Raw genomic sequence first — 19,816 nt, 5'->3', positions numbered from 1 at the left:
GAAATAGGAAAAATTGCAATATAGATCTGACATATGACATGAAAGATTCATTTGGCCCTTCAGCTGATCCATCTACTGTTCACAGAAGGAAAATAAGCAGGGAGAAAAGGCTGAGCTGTGCCGAATTACACAAGAACTGCACTAAAAATCAGTGCCAACAGGTCTTGTGGAGTAATGAATCCAGATTTAAAATTCTTGGTTCACTGTCAGAGGATGCCAAAAAAGAGGCGCACCAGTGAGTGTCAACAGCCATCTTGAAAACGTGGTGGAGGCACAGAGGTTTAGAGCTGCATTTCAGCCAATAGCATTGGAGAACGTTAAAATAAACACATAAAATTACGGTCATATTTGATCCACTATGCAATGCCATCTGGCAAGCATCAGACTGTTAACAGCTTCATTTTTTAGCAATGATCACAGATACTCTGCCGATGCAATTAAAACATACTTAGATGGAAAAACAGTGAAACACCGTCAGTCATGGACTGGCCTCCCCAGAGCCCGGGTCGCACTATGGGTTCATCTCGACAGAAAACAGAGCAAAAGGCAGTCAATATCCAAAAAAGAGAAGAGCTGGAGAGCTTCGAAGCAGCCTAAAAATTTTCAGACTGTATTGAAGAATTAAGTCACCAAATACTGACTTTGAGTGTTCAAACTGCACAAACTCTGTGTTTGTCTTACATACTGATGTATTTCCATGTAAGTTTACACATATTTTAATAACTGCATACATTTTCCTGGCACCCACACTACCAACAAAGCAGCTACTATGCTAGTAGCGGCTAATGTAGCTCTGAGCATCTTGCCTCAATAATCAAAAGTGACTCAATTTCAGCTGTTTATGTGCTTTTTAGAATTGTTTTACTGTATAGCTAGGTTGGGTCTTGGCTTTTTTTTCTTAAAAGGTTAGTTTTCAAGGTTTAATAGTAACCATATGTACCACTTTAGCTCAATAATGGTATTGAGGTATATGCTAGCAGCTATACCTGAATGTTGTTGTGTTTGGAAGATAGATGTATAAAGAAAAAGAGATTTTAGTCTATTTTCTAAAATTTCTTGGTTAAATTATGGTTCAAATAAAATTAACCAAATTTAATTGCAGTTCATACAAACTACAAAATTATTATCAGTCATCAGAGGTAGTATCAGCCCTACTTACTGTTTTTGTTTAAGAGAGTGACAAGCATATACTGTGTTATGTAACCATGTGTGCAGATGAAGCAGGCCCAGGGTGCCAACGGTATTATTTACCAGACCTGATTCACACACACTTCAAACACACCATTGCGACATCTGTCAGTTCCCATGCTGTGCCAACACATTTTTTTTTATTTGTTTGTTTAGTTCAGAGGAGGAGGGAGTCCTTCAGGTCAGGCCAGTAAAATGTGAGAACTGGTTCCTGCCCTGCTTCTGCAAGGTCAGTAATTTCATTTAACTACTCTTTAAAACGAGTCGTCTGCAGGTTTGAGTGGAAAAGAAAACAACACAGAGGTCTTAGATACAGAGTTGAAAACGTTAAGAAATAAAACTGTTTGGAGTCTTTCTGGTTATACAGGGGAGCGGTTTGACGGACCCACATGTGTCTCATATTGGTTGCGTGCTTGCCCTTATGATAAATTAGTCTGGCAGATTGATGTCCCCCCATGTGGAGGGATCCTATCTTCAAAGCTGTTTGGCATCTTTGGAGTAATTTCATTCTTTTCTAGTAACCGAATCAGTAAGATACCAGTTTTGCTTTCAATTTAAAATGAATGAATCCGGTACTCTGATACTCTGAGATAGTTAATTTATCTTCGACTTCAACTTTGTTAAAAAAAAAACATCACTTTGGTAATACAGGGGACTTTATCACAGATAACATAACTTAAATATTTGAGATAATGTGCAAAACGTAAGTAAAAACAACAAAACAATGTGAAGCATACAGAATTTAGAAAATACAGCTGTATTAAATTCTAAATGGGTTTCAAAAGCACAAATAACGATTTACAAATTCAAAGACAAGACGTAAAAAACAAGATGCTCTGCTTCAGTTCATCATTTACGGTACTCTGAGGTAATTATGGGTCACTCCATCTCAAATCAGCACAAATCATGCAGATCTACGATTTGTATTAAAAAATCGAGGTCCAAAGGTTGGACATACATAATGGCTGTTGTGAAAATTTTGGTTCTTTGGAGTACTTTTCAAAATATGTGTAATTTTTAAAGATGTCGACCCACTTTCTGAGAATGTATTCACACTTTGAAATCTGAGGTGGTGTTTGATCACAAATTTTCACTGGTCTTTCTTACCATTGCAGCGAATCAGGGTCTGTTTGGGGACAGATGAAATGAGCTGTATGTGTCTTTATAAATGAGTAATACATTTTAACAAAGGCCCTGAATCCCCCTGTTGAGAACCTAACATCTTCTGTCAAGCAAGACTGGGAAATACATTTCTTGCAAAGCTAGTGCAGTCGCTCTGCTCGGTTCACGAACTCTTATAGACTGTTGTTAAAAGATGAGCTGATGTAACACAGGGGTAAACATGACCCTGTCACATCCTCTTCAAATAGTGTTTTTTGGGTCAAAGAAATAAACAAATTTCTCAGTTTTCACATTTCAATTATTTACAGTATTTTAGATGATTTAAAAATTATTGGATTCTGTTTTTATTTTCATTTTGCAAAACATCGAAACCTATACCAAAATGTTCTGTTCTGTCGTGCCAACTCCTCTTTGATTGGTAACATCTCCACACCCATGTGTTTTAGGGAACGAGTATATATTTGTGACTTGTTTTTAAATATTTATCTCTTGCAGGGATAAATGAGTTTAAGCTGCGTGGCAGAGGGAGGGTAAAGATGTGCTGAGGAGTTGAGAGATGGATGAACACATTGTTGGTTTTGGTCTCATGCACCGTGTATCGGTGTAATCCATCTGTTCTCCCTGCTGTTCTTTCCTGTTATAGGGGTGCAGACTGTTCATGGCAGTGAGGCTGACATAGTGGATCTAGTATGTCCCACGCACAACGCTCTGTGATTAGCTCACGGTTTTCCTTTCATTGCCCTACTCGCTTGGCTCGTGTAGCACTGACGTGAGCACGTGATCGACAGGAAGAAAACCTCCAGCTATCTTGCCGATTTGCGTCAGTCAGGCAAATCCGCTGCTGTATCCGGTGTCCTAAAGCGAGACTTTTTGAGTGTGTGTGTGCGCTGGAGAGCGCAGCTTAACCGTGAGCTCTGCATGTGTTATGGTAATGTAAGCATTCATCAATTCCCACATAGGTTTGCAGGCACACGTGTGTCAGTGTCCACCGGCATACCTCCCAATGTGGGGTCAAAACTGAGGTCGTTTTGTGGGTGCAGTGTGTTTGATTGCATGCACGTATGCACACCTGTGCAGCTGATAGAGTGTCACTGACATTTCACATTAACGCGGTAAGTCAGTCTGGATGCTAAGCTCACTGTCATTAATCAGCAGGCAGCAGCAAGGGAGTCATGCTTATTTCCCGTAACCTACTTTCAACAGCATCAGCATGAACAGATAGATAGATAGATAGATAGATAGATAGATAGATAGATAGATAGATAGATAGATAGATAGATAGATAGATAGATAGATAGATAGATAGATAGATAGATAGATAGATAGATAGATAGATAGATAGATAGATAGATAGAGCTGGTGAGGAAGTAGTAGTGGAAACAGATGTGTTTGATGGTGTTTGCGTGATTGTTTATAACTGCAGGACACAAAGTCCAAATTGTTACCCGATCCACATCTAACCCCACTCTTCCTCTGCCCTCGCCTCTTCATCCCTTCTTATTCCAGGAAGGTTTAGGGCTATATAGTGACGTGGCTGCCTGTTTTCTTCTTGCTCTGGCTGATGTTTGCCAGGTCAAGCTGATAGCACATGTCTTGAGAGTGGCAAGGCTCGGTCCACACTGAGCCCAAGCAGGGTGTGTGTTTTGATGACACGCAGGCTGCTTTGTTGCACCGCGTACAAACAGTCTTATTTAGTTTCAGCCTCTGACACGTTGATAAGTTTGTGGCGGCCGGCAACAGAAACCTCCCTGGTCGTCCATGTGTCTACCAGCTGTGGGACCTGGTGGCCACACGTCTCTTTCACTCTCTCATATACACACACATACTTAGACACTCTGACCTGAGGAAATGGGGTTCCTCAACTGAGATCACAGATGGATAGGCCACAGGACAGGAGAACTATTTGAAAGGGGTGGGAAAAAAAGTAGACAGGAACCACTTTAAACTCTTTGGTTATCTGCGGTGTCCAATCAGTGCATTCACTGCAGAAATAAAAGCCCATGTTTCTGTCCAGACTGAGCTCATCTGTTATCCAGGTTGCATGTCTGTGCATGAAGCCCCGCTTCTTTCTCTTTCTAATTTACTGCCATTATTCAGCAACTCTACACCTCTCAAGTCTGACAGCTTGAGCTGAAAAACGGGGGCAAGATAATACATAGAGCTGAACGGGGTATGACGAGAGAGAGAGAGGCCAAGGTGGTGTTGATTACCTTGTCAGCAATGTGCCTGTTGAATTTACACAGCCACTGAAAGAATAGAGAGAGAGGCTAAGAGGGAGAAAAGAGGGGAGAGGAGTGAGGCTGTTAACTGCCTTTCCATACAAGGAGAAGTAGGGGGAGGAAAAGGGAAAAAAAACGAGGAGGGGGAGGAGAAAGCAGGAGAAAGGAAGAGAGAAAGGGTAACATGAGGAGATACGGAGAAGGGAGGAGGAGAGAAATTTGGAAAGAGATAAAGACGGGCAACCGAGGGATAAAGGTTGATAAGGCTGCACCAGAAAACCGGTTACAATAGGGAGCAAGTGGAGCTGTACCCTCTCTGTGAGTCTGCTGCAGCTTCTCTCTGTCACTGATAATCCAGCACAGGTAGGGAACACACACTTCATTCATTCACTGCACAGAAAGCCTGGGTGAGTTTAACCCAAATACCCACTTTAATGGAAAATCTTGCTTAAGTAAATGTATAATTTTAACCTTGTCAGTATTGCCTCTGAAATATAATGTAATATAATCATATGACACATCAAATTTCAATTGAAAGTATCTAATTCTGCAAATTCAGCGTTATGTTATACTGCATGCATTTAAAAAGCCCAGACTGAAGGTTGGTTGTACACAAAACTAATTTGTGATCTTGCTACTAGCTAGTAAAGTATCTAATAATTACACTATTCTCTCTGAAATGTAGCAGATTTGTGTTAAGTGGCAGTGATTGAAATATTCAAGTAAATAAAGAGATGAATCAATTTCCCATCACTGAACTCTTCCCTTGCAGGAATGATTCGACTAGATTTTTCTGTTTCACAGCTGATTTTTAGTTCTTCTTTTTTCATATTATAAATCCATATCGTCAGGAAAGCCAAACTCAGGCAGTGCCTCCTCACTTTTCTTTTGTACCAGGTATCATAATTTCCCTTCCAGCTACACGAGAAGCAGTTAAAGTTTCAGACCTGCCGTCGATGTGATGCACATCTCACTGCGTTTTCTCTTTGTATGCACGAATGAATGAAATGGTTGCACAGAAGTAGGCTAATTTAAGACAGACTGATGTGTCTCCCTTCTCGACACAAACTCCTAAACCGGCCGTTGCCCCGTAAAAGATTTTCATGAAAAATCTTGGCCACAAAAGCAAATTATCCCCTTTCCATTTTCTTGTTAAAAACAAACGTACCTCTGGCTGCGTGAACAAATCTGTGCTTTTGTGTTCATAACCGAATGCCTTTGTGTATGAGCTGAGGTGAATGTGTGTATTATCTCTGCTTGAAGCCACTTTAATTGCACAGTAAATGTGCCCGGAGGGCGGCAGCCGCTTAAGTTTGGCTCTGCGCCACATCCCCTTGTTTTATTGTGTCTCGTGCCTGACAGAAACACCGCTGTGTTTGTCTGTCTGTGCCGACTGGTGAGTGCACATCTAAATTGTGTGCGTGCATGTAACTGCGTGTTTGACAGTTTTTGTGTCTTTTATGTGTATTTTTAAAAAAAAAAGAAGCTATTATCTCTGCGTGTGTTGCAGCAGCACGCATCAGCTGGTAGTGTGTCTGCGTGCTAACCGATAAAGTTCACCGTGTCCATGTGGGAATTCAAGAAATGTCTCTTTAGTGTGTTACGGGGTCAATGGGATGAATTCAAAAGGAGCGTAAGAGGGTCAAATAAACCAGTCTCACTGTAGAGCAGGTCAGAGTTGATCAGAAACAAATAATTTCAGAATAAAAGATCATATATGTCCAGAGTGTTTAAGTAAGTGTTTGCATCACCCTGTCACAGCGTTGACCTCCTTTTCTCTAATAAACATAGTGGAGAGAGCAGACAGGACAGTCACAGTTACCAAGTTCACATGGTGATGTTAAAGCCTGCAGGGTCCAGGTCATGAATTTCCACACACAAGCTTCAGTCACAAAGATAAGATAAGAAGCTGAAGTTACTCTCTGGAAGGAGACCCATACTTCTCATCCTGAAGCTTCATCTGACTCCAGCCAAGCTGCAGCAGTCAGTGAGGTGATCTGATGACTGAGCTGCACGATCAATTGGGACCTCTGTGTGTCACCATATGTGGGGTATTTTTTTACAGCTGGCAGTTAAACAGTGCAGTGGAGACATTTAATGGAGACGGGGAATGGATAAAACACGCTGCGAGGACGCGGTCAGAAAAGTGTCAGAGTTGGAGTTTTGCAGCTATATTGGAGGAGTAATACTATCTGACCCCTGAAAATAGACTTCACTGACAATGTGGACATGAGTGTTGTGTGTGTGTGTGTGGGGGGGGGTGTTACATACACATGTGTGTGTTTTTGACTTGCCCAAATTTAACTGTCTGCATTCTGCAGCTGCTTGGAGTTTTAGTTATACTGTAGTAACTCACACAAATGCCACTCTCCCTTTCTGTATCACACAAACGGAAAAAAAGATCTGCCTCGAAGTTACAGACTGGAGACGGAGCTAAAGGATCTGCAAATAAAACACAATAAGTGAGGTGATGTCATTTTGTGTATTTTCCCTTGAAATGCTCGACTCAGCGAAGCATGTCGATGACTTTGGGCCCATCTAATCTAGGTGCCAGTTTGGATTAGGACGGTATTTGGGAATAATTGTAAGATCACATTTTGAAAGTGGAATCAAAAAGCCAGATCTGGAACAAATTTAGATGTAAATTGGTACGTGCACACTATGACACACAGCACTGCAGGGTTGTTCTTTCATTTAGGAGAAATAATGCTAGCTAATAATTGCTTTTGAATCCTCTTGGGTCCCGAGGCTGTGAATTTCCTTCTGAATCCAACTACTGATTTTCTGCCGCTCTTCTTGCTCGTCTTCTTTAACTCTTCTGACAGTGGGACTCTTTCTTTGCCATTAAGAGTTCAACAGTAAGGCTATGCCAGTTGCTCAAAGTTCTGTCATTACAGCTACCCTTGAAAGCTGGCAGCAAACACAAATGCTGTCCTCTTCACTGTGAGAATCCGCTTCCTAATCCTCCGCTTCCTGCCCTTGTGTGTTTCCCACCTTTGCAATTGCTCAAGTTTTTAATGCACTGCCCCTGTGTGTCTTTCCTTTTTGTGTACTGGCTACTTTATTACTTGCTAGTACCTGGTTGGACTCTGTTTTGCCCCCAGAAGTACCTTAATTCTTCATGGCACAAATACAACAAGGTGCTGGTAACGTTCCTCAGAGATTTTGATCCATGTTGACACAACAGCATCACAGAGTTGCTGCAGATTTGTTGGCTGTACATCTCCTGTTGCACCACATCCCACAGTTTCTCTATTGAATTGAGAACTGGTGACTGTGGAGGCCATTTGAATACAGTGAACTCATTGTCATGTTCAAGAAACCATTTGGAGATGATTTGAGCTTTGTGACATGGCTGGAAGCATCCAGATGGACATGATCAACAGCAATGCTCAGTTGGTATGAAGGAGCCCAAAGGCTGCCAGCCACAGCCAGCCTGAACTGTTGATACAGAGCAGGATGGTTCCATGCTTTCATGTTATTTACACCAGATTCTGACTCTACCTTTTGAAAGCTGCAGCAGAAATTGGGACATTTTTCCAGTTTGCTGTTGTTCAGTATTGGTGAGCTCTATGAATTTTATCCTCGACTTCCTGTTCTTAGTTGACAAAATCGGCACCCAATTTGGTTTTCTGCTGCTGTAGCCTTTCAGCTTCAAGGTTCAGAGTTGCTCTTCTGCATACCTTGGTTGTAACAAGTAGTTATTAAAGTCAATTTTAATTTTGCCTTTCTATTTTATGTCTGCACAGAAATGCACAGAATTCTTGCCCTGTGATTGGCCGATTCTGTACTTCTGCTAATGAACAGCTGTCCCAGCAGTTTATCTGGTTTTTATAGTTGGTTTGATTGCAAAGTTGCAAGTTGAGCTGAGATTTTTTGTAATAATCTTAAAAAACAAAGTAAAAACAACACTACTTGTTTACCCTCAGTATGGAACATAGAAGTAGTTGTGGTGGAGAGAGTTTATAATTCACAGCCATCCATTTTCTTCTGCTCGTCCAATGACAGTAAATACCAGGCCAACACTCCAACAAAGTGAATAATGTTATTGTTGCTATAAAACAGAAAATTGAGAGGACGGATGTAGTGACTACTTTGTTGGCTACTTTGTTAGAGATAACAGATTATCTCTCCACAACGGTAGACTCATTAAAAAAACAGAAAAACAAAACACCACAAATTTAAAAATAAATTCAACTAAAAGCATTTTCACCAGAATTTCTGTGGATTTCCCAATAATATTGTTCTCATGAATGTAAAAATCACAAAGAGTTCAAAACAAATGGGGGTTTCTAGACTGTGACCTATGGAGCTGAAATGCATTTTGAGCAATTGTCATGCCCCCGTCGCCCCTCTGCCTCTTAATAGAGTGTGAGTCTGAGTCAGCAGCTGGTGGTCAGTGGATGGTCAGTCGGTGAGATCAGTAGAGCAGACAGAAATTTGTATCCATCCTCAGAGATGTTGTTTTATTTAAAGGCGGCGTCTACAGCAGACATTACAACGTGATGTTTTCCCTGTAGCCAGAAATTGGCTTTTTGTCAGAAGTCTCTTGGCCCGACCAAAGAAATGGGAGAGTTTCTTTAATAGGAAGCCTAAGGGTCAGGGAGTTCATCGGGCTTTGGTCTTTGATAAAAAGGCTGTGTTTTGATATCAGGGCTGGGATATGGAATTTCCCCACTCATACTGATTTTCCGGGATTGTCTGGGTTTGGTTTCCTAAATGTTCGTCTTGCGATCTTTTCATTTACTTGCCCACGTACAAAGATTATATGTCACAGAGTTTATGGTAGACTTGTTCAGCAGCTTTTTGTTCATGCCATTTGCCACAGTGATTTATTTATTTCTTTTTACAATGATTGTGCACAGAGCAAGGAGAAAGACTTTAATGTTTTTTTGTTTTTTTGTTTTTTTGTTTTTCATTTCTCCATTTCTTGCAGATGATGTCATCAGAGCACCTGACCTGTGGCTGGCTGCAGCAGCTCCTTCTCGTACTTGTGAAGCTTGGCTTCACATTTGCTGGGCCTTTGCGACCGCTCATTGGGACAGAATGCACAGCCAAGAGTCCTGCTTCCTACATCCTGGTCTTTACTGGTCACTGGAGCCCTCAGGCTTTCCCAAAGCAGTATCCACTGTTCCGACCCCCTGCACAGTGGTCCAAACTCATAGGTGAGAAAGACCCATGGGGGTGGAAACACAGGTTACTGGAAAATCATCCATGTTAAATGGAAATTTTTACTGTGACACCTGATAATCCATTGCATGTGCACTATTACTTCAGATTCGCAACAGCAGCAAAGAGTCACAGTATTTTTTTTTTCATTTATTTTCAGCAGTTAAGAGTTTACCGATGTAAAGCTTTTGTGTAACAGGTGAGCCAATCAAAATGCACAAATCACATTCACAGTGAGACTTAAGGACATTTTGGACGAGCAGTCACACTGAAGCAACTTCTGCTTCACCCAAGGGCAGTTTATTTATTTTTTGTTCCTCATCAAGGAGCTTCATGCACAACTGCATACAAAAAGAGGTTAGAGATGTTAATGAGCAAAACAGCAAAAAGTTGAGAGCAACAAGAAAAACAACCTAAACGCTCCCAGATGGTAGCGTTTCTCTTTGTTTCTCTAACTTCTCTTCAGCTGTATCTTTAATATTTCTCTATTTCTTCGAGTCAGTCCTACTCTCCTTCCCACATTTCCGCTGGTTTACCACAGTGTTGGCGGTAAAGACTGGAGTGGTGAGTTTGGGGCTGCTGAAGGTGGGTGATGATAGTTGGGGTGTGGTGGGGTCAGACCACTCACCTCGGAGCCAGGAGGAGGAGAAGCAGAACCAGATACAACCTTATATTCTCCCTCTTTTAAAAAAAGCAAAAAACAAACATTGTGGATGGATGGATGGCAGATGTCTGCACATCTGTGTGTGCGGCGTCTTGGACTGCTGTGTGGTGGCTGCAGCTTTGTCTGGTTTCTAGGTCTCCCATTGGTGCTTGACTGCTTTGCCAGAGGATGATGTCCTACTTACTCCATATAGACAGAGGCATCAGAGATTCTGACACACCCATAATGGCTTTTAATGTTCTAGGGTGCTGGGCACCGGGGATTGGACTTTGTCACAAGAAAAGAAAAACAAAGACTTCAGTAGCCTCAGAGTCTGCAGCAGGGGGACACAAAGAAAACTGGGGATGAAATCTGTCACCGCACAAAAAAACAACCTGAAGAAGGTCTGACGGCCAACAGAATAAAGGAGGAATGGAGTTTGTCATAGCCAAAAACAAATACTCAAGAGAATTAGAGGGAAATGGGATTTAATGTCTTGATAGGGCTCAAACGTGATGGGTTATCAAGTTTCAATGATGCTTGTGGGAAGTTTGTTAGGATGGTAATGTAATTAAGCATGAAGTAATCGCAGTTTGGAAAGAAACAAGATAGTGTGTGAAGTGTGCTGGGCAGATCATGTGTGTGTGTGGTTCGGCGTTTTAACTTAAATGCGTTGGCGTGCGTGCGTCTGTACGCAGGTCTGAAAAGTGAGGTAAGGCAGAACCATCAGAGCATTTGTCAACGTGTTTCTGGCTAACCTTACTTTGCCCTTAAAACCACCGGCCCAGGCCAGTAGCTCTGTGGGATTCAACAACGTAGCTTCAGAAGCTGTGGTACAAACAGTTCAGCCTAAATCAGTGTCTCCATTCAAAGCGATTTCATAGATAGCCACAACAAAACATAGGAATGTGAGGCAAATGCTCACGGACCCGACGTATCAGAAAAAGCAAGAGTAAAAGTTATGAATTTATTATTTTATCCACCATCTGGCTGCCAATCCGAGTTCCTGACCTACCTCCTGGCAGCAGTGTTGTGGTTTCTTCAGTGATAGATGGAGAAAAGACGTAACTGTAACCTTGCAATATTGCCAAAGACATGCATGTGGGCAATTCCTTTAGAATTAAATGCTTAAGTGCAGGAAGGAGGAGAGAGCCATAGAAATACATGGAGGCTCCACTGGTGGAAATGATCTCATCGTCTGGCTGAGGCTCTGTGGTGCTTCGCTGACATTGATATGCATTCCAGTGAATAAGCATCTTACTCCTGTCATCTCCTCTTTCTTCAATTTCTTTTCTCTCTTTAGCGGTCAGCCATAATCGTCATTTTCGGCTATGGGAGGAGGGCGCTCCAGCCAGCGCAGGGGTTCAGAGCTTCGCTGAACTCGGAGTGACGGTGGAGCTGATGAAGACAGCCAAGGAGGCCAGGAAGAAGCGCGTGGTCGGCGCCATGTACCGAACGGCTGGCATCCCCAACGGCATCGGGCACAGCTCCACAGAGATGCTTATTCATCCCCGGAGTTCACTGGTAGGCACAAATTTACCTTCATAAATACTCAGACGCAGTAAGTCACACAAACCATCTGCTGGGCTAAACCTATTCCGTCATCTGGTGACCAGCCTCCCCATAACATCCACGTTCATCTGCTCTGATTAAACACTTCACCACTTCTTTCCACTATCCAATCAGCCTATGTTTAGCTGAAGTGCTTCAGCTCTGCAGCCACAAACGCCCACATCCATCCTGCAAGGTCTGTGCTCTGTCTGCTGCGGACCCATGATGACGCGCAGCACAGGGAGCTGTTTCTGGAAACACATTTGCCTGTTTTCTTAGCGTTAGATAAGAAGTTTGATAAATTGGTACAGCAAACGTTACGATATAGCGAGTGGAATCTGGAATCTGTCTTCATGTGATGATGAAATTAAATATATAACAACTAGATGACACCCACTATATAAAGAGCAGCACACTGTTTTTACACTTCGCCCATGGTCCAATAAAGACAAGAAAATGTCAGCTGCTTTTGTAGATAACTTTTGCTAACAGTTTACCTGCTTTAAGCCTTCAACTGGCTCCATATTTTGGAAGCAGACAAGAATAATAACATATGCTCCCATGCCTCTTCTACACCAACATTTAATGGTTGCTTTGATCATTTTACCCGTGTGCTCAACCTTAAAGTGATCCCAGGTGATCAGAACATCTTCATGTGACTTCAGCTACCCGAGTGAACCAAATTAAGTAAATGTTTACCAAGATTTTTTTTTTGCAAACTTTTCTTTTCTTCTGTGTCAGATTTCCTGTACTGCAGCTTAGCAGGGAAAATCCTTTTCTAAGGAAACACAATGTGAAACTGTTGCACTAAAGAACCAGCTGTGGAGGATAACCGCTGTGGTCCCACATGAGCCATATTTTTTTTTTTTTTTAATAAATAGGACAGGGGGAATGATTGAGAGAAAGAGGGGGAGAGAAAGAAAGAAAACCAAAGGGAAGAAGAGACGGTGAGAAGGGGGGGGAAGAGAGAGAGAGAGAAAAAAAAAAAGAACTCCTGGGTCACCTGTATGGAGAAAAAAAAAAAACAAACAAAAAAAACAAACAGAGGAGACAGCAAACAACAAAGAGCAACATAATAATAGAGAAAACAAAGCACCATCACAATAAACTAGCTAGCCATAGATATCAATATTTACTAAATAATAAATGATATTGTGCAGCACGCAAGATAGACAGCGCACAGTGTGCTTTGAGGTAGCAGCCAAGAAAGCTTTAGTCCGCGTCTGTGAATACCCATGTGTGCATACCTGTGTGGATCAGCATGCTTGCATTCCAAAGGTTTCTCCATGTAATGATCTGCTAGGGAGTGTGGGGGGGCCACAGCCCCGTCCTCCAGGGTGTGAAGCGGGTATGGAGGAGATCAAAACTCCAGATATCCAGAGGCCCCCAGAACACAAGAGACCATGGAAGACCAACAGAGGGGCAGCCGCGCCACTATTCCAGTAAGAGCTGAGGAGAGTCCCAGATGAGGGCTCGCCCAGCAGCCGCGGAGCAGAAGTCAGGGGGAGTTGCAGTGACGCGCCCGTGAGCTCCGCCGGCCCCCAGCTGCGCCTGAGTGACCGAGCCCCAGGCCGAGAGGCCGGGGGCACCCCACCTCCAAAGGGGGCCCGAGCGAGCCCCAGGCCCCAGGCCCCGACAAGCGGCCGCCAAGGAGTGAGCCGGTGTGTACCCGGACGCCCACCCCCAGACACAAAGAACCACCAACACACCGACACCTGAGGGAGTCCGCCACCGGCAGGGGAAGTGGTGGTGGGTGGAGATAGGCCTCCAAACCTTGGAGGGCCTGAGGTGTCCCCAGAGAGGTGGCGTCTGATACCCAACCTGACATATAGACACAGACATACAGGCACACACAGACACAAACATCCATTCCCACCCTCATGCTCTCACATGAGCCATATTTAAGGTTGTGGCTTTACTCATTGCTGGATAGCGCTGCGTATCTTGAATGGTGACCGAGTGCGGGAGCAAAAGTCACGGTTGGACTCTTTGTTGAGGCTCGGGTTAAATTTAGGAGCCGGGCCTTAAACAAAGGCAAAGGATTTGAGGCATGGCCATGTGGAAAAGTTACAACTCGAAATAAAATAACCCCTTTATGAGTCAGGCATACGCAGCTGATGAACAAGAAGGAAAAAGGTGTATAGAGGAGAGGGTGGACATTTTACTGGAGCTTGTAGGAATAGGTGTGTGTCTGCCTGAAAGTCTGGTGACCTACATTTGTTTATTGCCTGTCACACTGCTTGAACCCGAGGACCTTAAAAAAATCATAAACAACCTGGTCGGAGGGCATCGTTGGTAAGTACGAGTCATGGACAGCAGCTTAGCAGCTTGTCATCTAGGTATATGATGCCTGTGGCTGCTTTCAAATGGTCTGTTTTTAGACCTGTGGGCAGAACAGCAAAGGAAAGCGTGACATCGGCGGTTTTGTGCTGAGCACACGTGAATGATGTGAAGCTGTCGTCTGCTCAGTCTGCTATTGTGCTTCTCTGTCTGTTTCTCCCGCACGCTCATTTATAAATACCATCCTTTCTCTTCCAAACAACCAAAACATTCATGCTCAGTGACCTAAAAAGCAAAAAAATCCCAAACACATATGATTTCCATCTCCACTGCTCATGACTCTTCTGCTCTTGGTGTGTAATTTAAAACAGACAGATTACAACGAATAAGCCCCGTTGGGAAATTCAGGGCTTTTTGAGAGCAAGAATTCAGGTGACAGAGTCGCATGCTTTCAGGGATGACTATGCTGTTTGTTTTGATGGGTTGGGGAAAAAAGTGAGAGGGGTCATGGGAGATTTGAAACCGTCTATGCTTTGGAGACACTTCCTGGCCCGTGCGTTGCAAAACATCCGCGGACTGATCAAGCTGCTGACGAGGAATACCCCTGAGAAGACATCCTTGCTGAGTGGCCCAATGGATATAGCGGAATGATTTCTTGGAAAAGCCGCTGTTTCAGAGGAGGCTGAAAAAAGAGGACGATGAAGGAGCGGTGTTTGCAGAATAAAGGGAGGAAGAAAGGAAAGAGTGAATGAGTAGATTCATAAAAGCAAGCGTGCGACCTCTGATTTGTTTTTTTCTGTTCTCTGGCATGAATTACAGCCAAGAAACAGACCTCATGTGTCATTCTGACTCTAGCTACTCTCCTGTCTGAGTCTCTTTTGACTAGTTTGATTTCTGTTCCAGCTCTTTCCCCCCCATCCTCCAGGCCACCCTTTCCTATCCATCAAAAGCCAGCCAAGCCCAGCAATCCCTCCCTGAGACTGAGCAGCTTAGCCAAGGTCCTCAAATATCGGCCCTTGAGTGAGAAGGCGTTTTCAGATGTGCTTTTTTCTGGTCATCTGTGAACTCGGTGTGTGCTGACCTCCAGGCCACTTCCTGTATGAGGTCACTGGCACTCATGAGCTCACATGCATTTATAAGTTTTAGAGCTATAAATCCTGAGATCAGCTGTGTTTTTGAGCGTGATGTCATTCTTAATGCATTTATAGTTCTGCAGAATGATTCCTGTAATATAGTTCACGCAGTGAGCATTTGGACAGTCACATGTATCCACTTTAACACAGAGAGCCCAAGTTTAGGTTTTACAAGTTTAGGTGTTAGTGTGTGGTGAAGAAGGACCCAACATGCAGACACGGGGGGGCAGGAGCAAAAGGCAAGCCCTTTGTTAAGCTGATGATGTTTGTGAGGCAAACCACAAAAGAGAAACAAAGTCAATGAATAGTAAAAACTCCCTGGGGCTAGAAGACACTAAAAACCAGAGAACAGCAACTTGTATTGTGTAAAGTTAACAGTGACATTGACAGTAGAGGGAAGGCAGCACTATAAATACACAGACGGAAGATTGAAGCAGAGTCACAGGTGAACATAATCTAATTGATTACATTAAAGGACTTGGATACTAAAGAAACTGAACATAATCTGCCTCACAAACCCTAAAAGTGAAAATATGTACTCTCTTTGGCCCCTGAAAAGCTGCCTTAAGGTCCAGTAATGTTGCTTAGGCGATAACTTCGTGTAGATAATACCTATCAGGACAAAAATGGGCTTATACTGTAAGCTTATTTCTGAGAGTGTTACTGCGTGCATGCCTGTCTGTTGATCTGTCAAGCCAACTATCTGATCCCTCTGGAAGACCACGTTGTTTACTTATATTGACAAGCACTTTTTGTCAGTCTAAACTCTTTAGTACATATTCTAATGTTTAAATGTAACACACTTGGTAGCCAAATGTCCAACTGCTGTTGAACCCCCGAAAATCTGGGCCCTGTAATTTGGAAATATAAGTATATCACGTCTATTACATATTAAAGCTGGGATGTTTTTAGCATTACTTTAGAACAAAGTGGATGCTCTAAAGCACAGAGCCTGATGAACAAAAAGAGCTTGGCTGTCCACATAATTACGGTTTAGACTATACTAAAAGACAAGAAGCATTATAACAAAATATTGCTGTGCTGATGGGATCAGATTTATTGTTTTTTATGGATTGTTTGTCTTTTCTTCCCCAAACAGCCTTCGGTCAGCCTTTTCTCATCCAAAATTCCACAGTTAGACTTTTGATTGTAACCACAGAAATAATTAATAACAGAGGATTGAGTGTAACATTTGTGCTATAGTGAGTTAGACTACTAATTAATGATTAATGTGACTGCATTTTCATCATCGCTGATGTTAAAAGGAAAATGCTCACCGTCATAGTCTGACATCTGAGAATAGTGACTGAACACAAAATGCTGCTGATGCTTTGCAGGGTGAAAATAAATCAAAATAATGAACAATTCATTCAAACGTATCTGGCCCCTTCCTGATTTCTTTCTTTTTTCTTTTTTTTTGCATATTTGTTGCACTTACATGTTTTAGATCATCATGCACATTTCATTAGTCAAACCCAAGTACAATGATTTTGTTTATGAACGAAGTGAAAAATGCTATCCAAACTGACCTCTGAATGACTGAAAAATGAACAGAAAGGTTTTGGAGTGGCCTAATCAAAGTCTGGAGTTAAATCTGATGGAGATGCTTTGGGATGACCATAAGCAGACCACTTACTAGGGTTGTATTAAAACAATTCTGCAAAGATGGTGAGCCCCAGTAATCTGAAAGACCTATTGCCAATTATTACAAATGCTTGATTGCAGTTCTTGCTGCCACTTTTTAGGTTTAGGTGGCATTTATTTTTTCCCACAGGGCCCTGTAAGTTAGCTTTTCCACCCTGACACCGACACAAAGACATCCATGCTGTCAACATTAAAGCACTTTATAGCTTTGCCACTCAGTTTAAATCTGCTTATGAACCGATGACTTGACCGATTAAGACTAGTTCTGGCCTATAAGCTTAAATATTCACTTAACAGTGTCTCTTGTATCAACAGCTGTCCCTGATGGTGAAGGTGATCCCCAGCCCTGACTGGTTTGTTGGTGTGGACAGCCTAAATCTTTGTGAGGGCAACCAGTGGAAACAGGAAGTGACGGTTGACCTCCACCCTTATGATGCCGGCACAGACAATGGATTCACTTTCTCCTCTCCCAACTTCCCCACCAGCCCTCCAGAAAACATCACAAAGGTAGGAATGCTTCCAGTGTGGACTAGTACATCATGTGCTCATAACCTGACACTTCTCTACGTTCTAGGTACATTTTTGTATAGTCTTATTTTTATTTTTAGAACTTTGCAGGATGCTTAAGGGATATCATTCCTTCACTTAAGATATTGCTTGGCAGGCCTCACGTCTGACATGAAGTTGTTTTTTCAGTTAAGAAGGCTCTCTTGCGTAACGGACCATCTATCTTTTCCCAGCATGTGTCTGAAAGTGGGCTATTGTCCATTCAAAGTTGTCTTGAGAATCTGCTGGCTCTCCTGATGAGATATGCCTCACCGCTCTTTGTTGACTTCTCCAGATCACCTCTCAGTTTCCAAACCACCCGGCCAACTCCTTCTACTATCCACGCTTGAAGGATCTTCCACCGATTGCCAGCATAAGGATCACGCGACAGAGCAGATCACGTGACCATCAAACCGCGATGTCCAACCACATTCTGCCCAACTCTATCAGTCCCCGCCGCTTCTCAGGTATGACCACTGGACACATTTAATGCTGAAAGGCCAAATATCGATGCGAATGATTGGATAGGAGAGCACAGGTAATCAAAGAGACACATAATGTGGTTTTATTGTGTTTTTCATTGCATTGAAGTCACATTATGGTTCATTTAGTCACATCTAATGATGATTTAAGTAGGTTAGCAGTCTATGTCTCTACTGAATAAATAGAAATGTGATTTAATGAGTATTTGGTTGGTTAAATCATAGTATAAAATGGGAATGCACTCAGTCCCTTTAAATGCTACAGGAAACTCACAGCATAGTTGCGTCTTTGGTAAATCGCAGTACTTCTACACCTTTTTGGCTGTCTCTTATATTTTCCTCATCTCTTTCTCAGCAACGCCATTGGACTGTGAAGTGTCGCTCTGGTCGTCTTGGGGTTTGTGTCTGGGTCCCTGCTCCAGGGGCGGCGTCCGCCACCGCACACGTTACATCCTCTTACGACCAGCCAACGCTGGAACCCCCTGCCCTGAGCTGGAGGAACAGGCTGAATGTGTACCGCACAGCTGCATGCAACTCCAGTAGCTGCAGAGTGCATGAGCACGCATGCTGCCGGTATGCAACACACTGGGATTTTGTGTCATTACTGCCGGACTTTAAAAGGTTTCTGCATCTTGATCGGCGCGTTTATGAAGCGAGGGGTTCAATTGTCTTTGTTACAGCTCAGTTTTGTAAATTTAAGATGTGGCGCGATAACAGCGAAGGCCGTCAGATTTAGGGCGAACGCTCCTCTGGAACTGAAGTTTATGAGTCTGATTGTAACTGCATGCTGAACGGGTATTAAAGCTTGAGACAGCGGTTTAAATGTTTTGAGTGCAAAGTGATATTTTTGGTTTTTGGAACTGTTGTAGATGCAGAAGAGAAAAACTGATTATGGTCTGTTCATTGTCAGCAACGTATGCATTCAAACTGTATGTCGATAGCTGCACACTGGCACAGAGTGCTCACAAATGTCCTTGCACATACTGCATACCTCTACAGGCATGCTGGCATTACTTCTCTTAGATAACCTATACATGCTTGCCGGATTTCAAAATAACCTCACACCACATTTTATAAATATGACCTTTCATAAGAGACACCCAGTGGCTGACTTGAAGCGTAATGCCAGTCTGAAGAAGCTGGCTTGCAATAAGACACGATGCAGGTTTTTATTGGAAGAAAGATTAAAATATTTGTATTATTTTCTCTTTTGATATTTCATTGTTGAGACTTTTGTACATACTCTAATGTATCGTATCTTGTATAACTCATGAATAAACATGGAGGTGTGTTTTTCAAATTAATTTCTGTGTTGTTCTTCAGTGTGGTTTTCCAGCTGTATGGTGTTTATGTGTGAAAATTATATATTTTAATAAATGTTTACTAAATGCATGGGGTCAGGACCAGGCATTTATCTGAATATCGTCAGATTTTCATTGGGGGACATTAGGGACAGCACAAATTGAGCAGTTTGGAGACAAAGAGAGGCAAAGGTGAGATCGTTTGGACACATGCAGAGGTGGGATATATGATACAAAATTATGTTCATATGGATGCAGTGAAGGAGTAACTTCTCTTTTACACCAGTGTAATAGAGAAGGATGCTGGGGGACAGGGTGAGATGGTCTCCTGTGGTGACCCCTAAAGGAAGCAGCCAAAAGAAGAAGATTGCTGCAAAGATACACAGCCATAAATATCCCAAAAATATAGCTCACAGTTATATTTGTTTATAGATAGAAAGGCACATTTATTAAATTTCTTTTAAACTGTTTTAAAGCCTCACTTGGAAGTCTCGTCATTGCCCTTTAATGATGGCTTTGTGGCGATGTAGCACCTCCT

General features: G+C 42.6%; 1 protein-coding gene across 4 annotated transcripts; it reads left to right on the top strand.

Moving 5' to 3' along the window:
• Nucleotides 1-751: 751 nt before the first annotated feature.
• Nucleotides 752-19,281, top strand: spon2a (spondin 2a, extracellular matrix protein). 4 transcript variants are annotated; one of them, XM_085423515.1, is made up of 7 exons: nt 752-905; nt 1,345-1,417; nt 9,466-9,694; nt 11,645-11,865; nt 17,265-17,456; nt 17,791-17,962; nt 18,333-19,281. In XM_085423515.1, the coding sequence occupies exons 3-7, from the start codon at nt 9,466-9,468 to the stop codon at nt 18,518-18,520; spliced, it is 1,002 nt and encodes a 333-aa protein (XP_085279641.1). In that variant the 5' UTR covers nt 752-905; nt 1,345-1,417; the 3' UTR covers nt 18,521-19,281. The 4 variants fall into 4 exon arrangements, with proteins under 4 accessions (XP_085279641.1, XP_085279661.1, XP_085279652.1 ...); XM_085423535.1 differs by lacking the exon at nt 752-905 and having other exon boundaries at nt 1,271-1,417; XM_085423526.1 differs by lacking the exons at nt 752-905; nt 1,345-1,417 and adding an exon at nt 4,698-4,847.
• Nucleotides 19,282-19,816: the final 535 nt, after the last annotated feature.

Source organism: Rhamphochromis longiceps, linkage group LG2, assembly GCF_057381845.1.
Source record: "Rhamphochromis longiceps isolate RC_006_pf linkage group LG2, R_longiceps_female_GT1.1, whole genome shotgun sequence".
Lineage (NCBI taxonomy): Eukaryota > Metazoa > Chordata > Actinopteri > Cichliformes > Cichlidae > Rhamphochromis > Rhamphochromis longiceps.
Note: the sequence above shows the minus strand (reverse complement) of the source record. Positions and strands in the feature narration are given on the sequence as shown.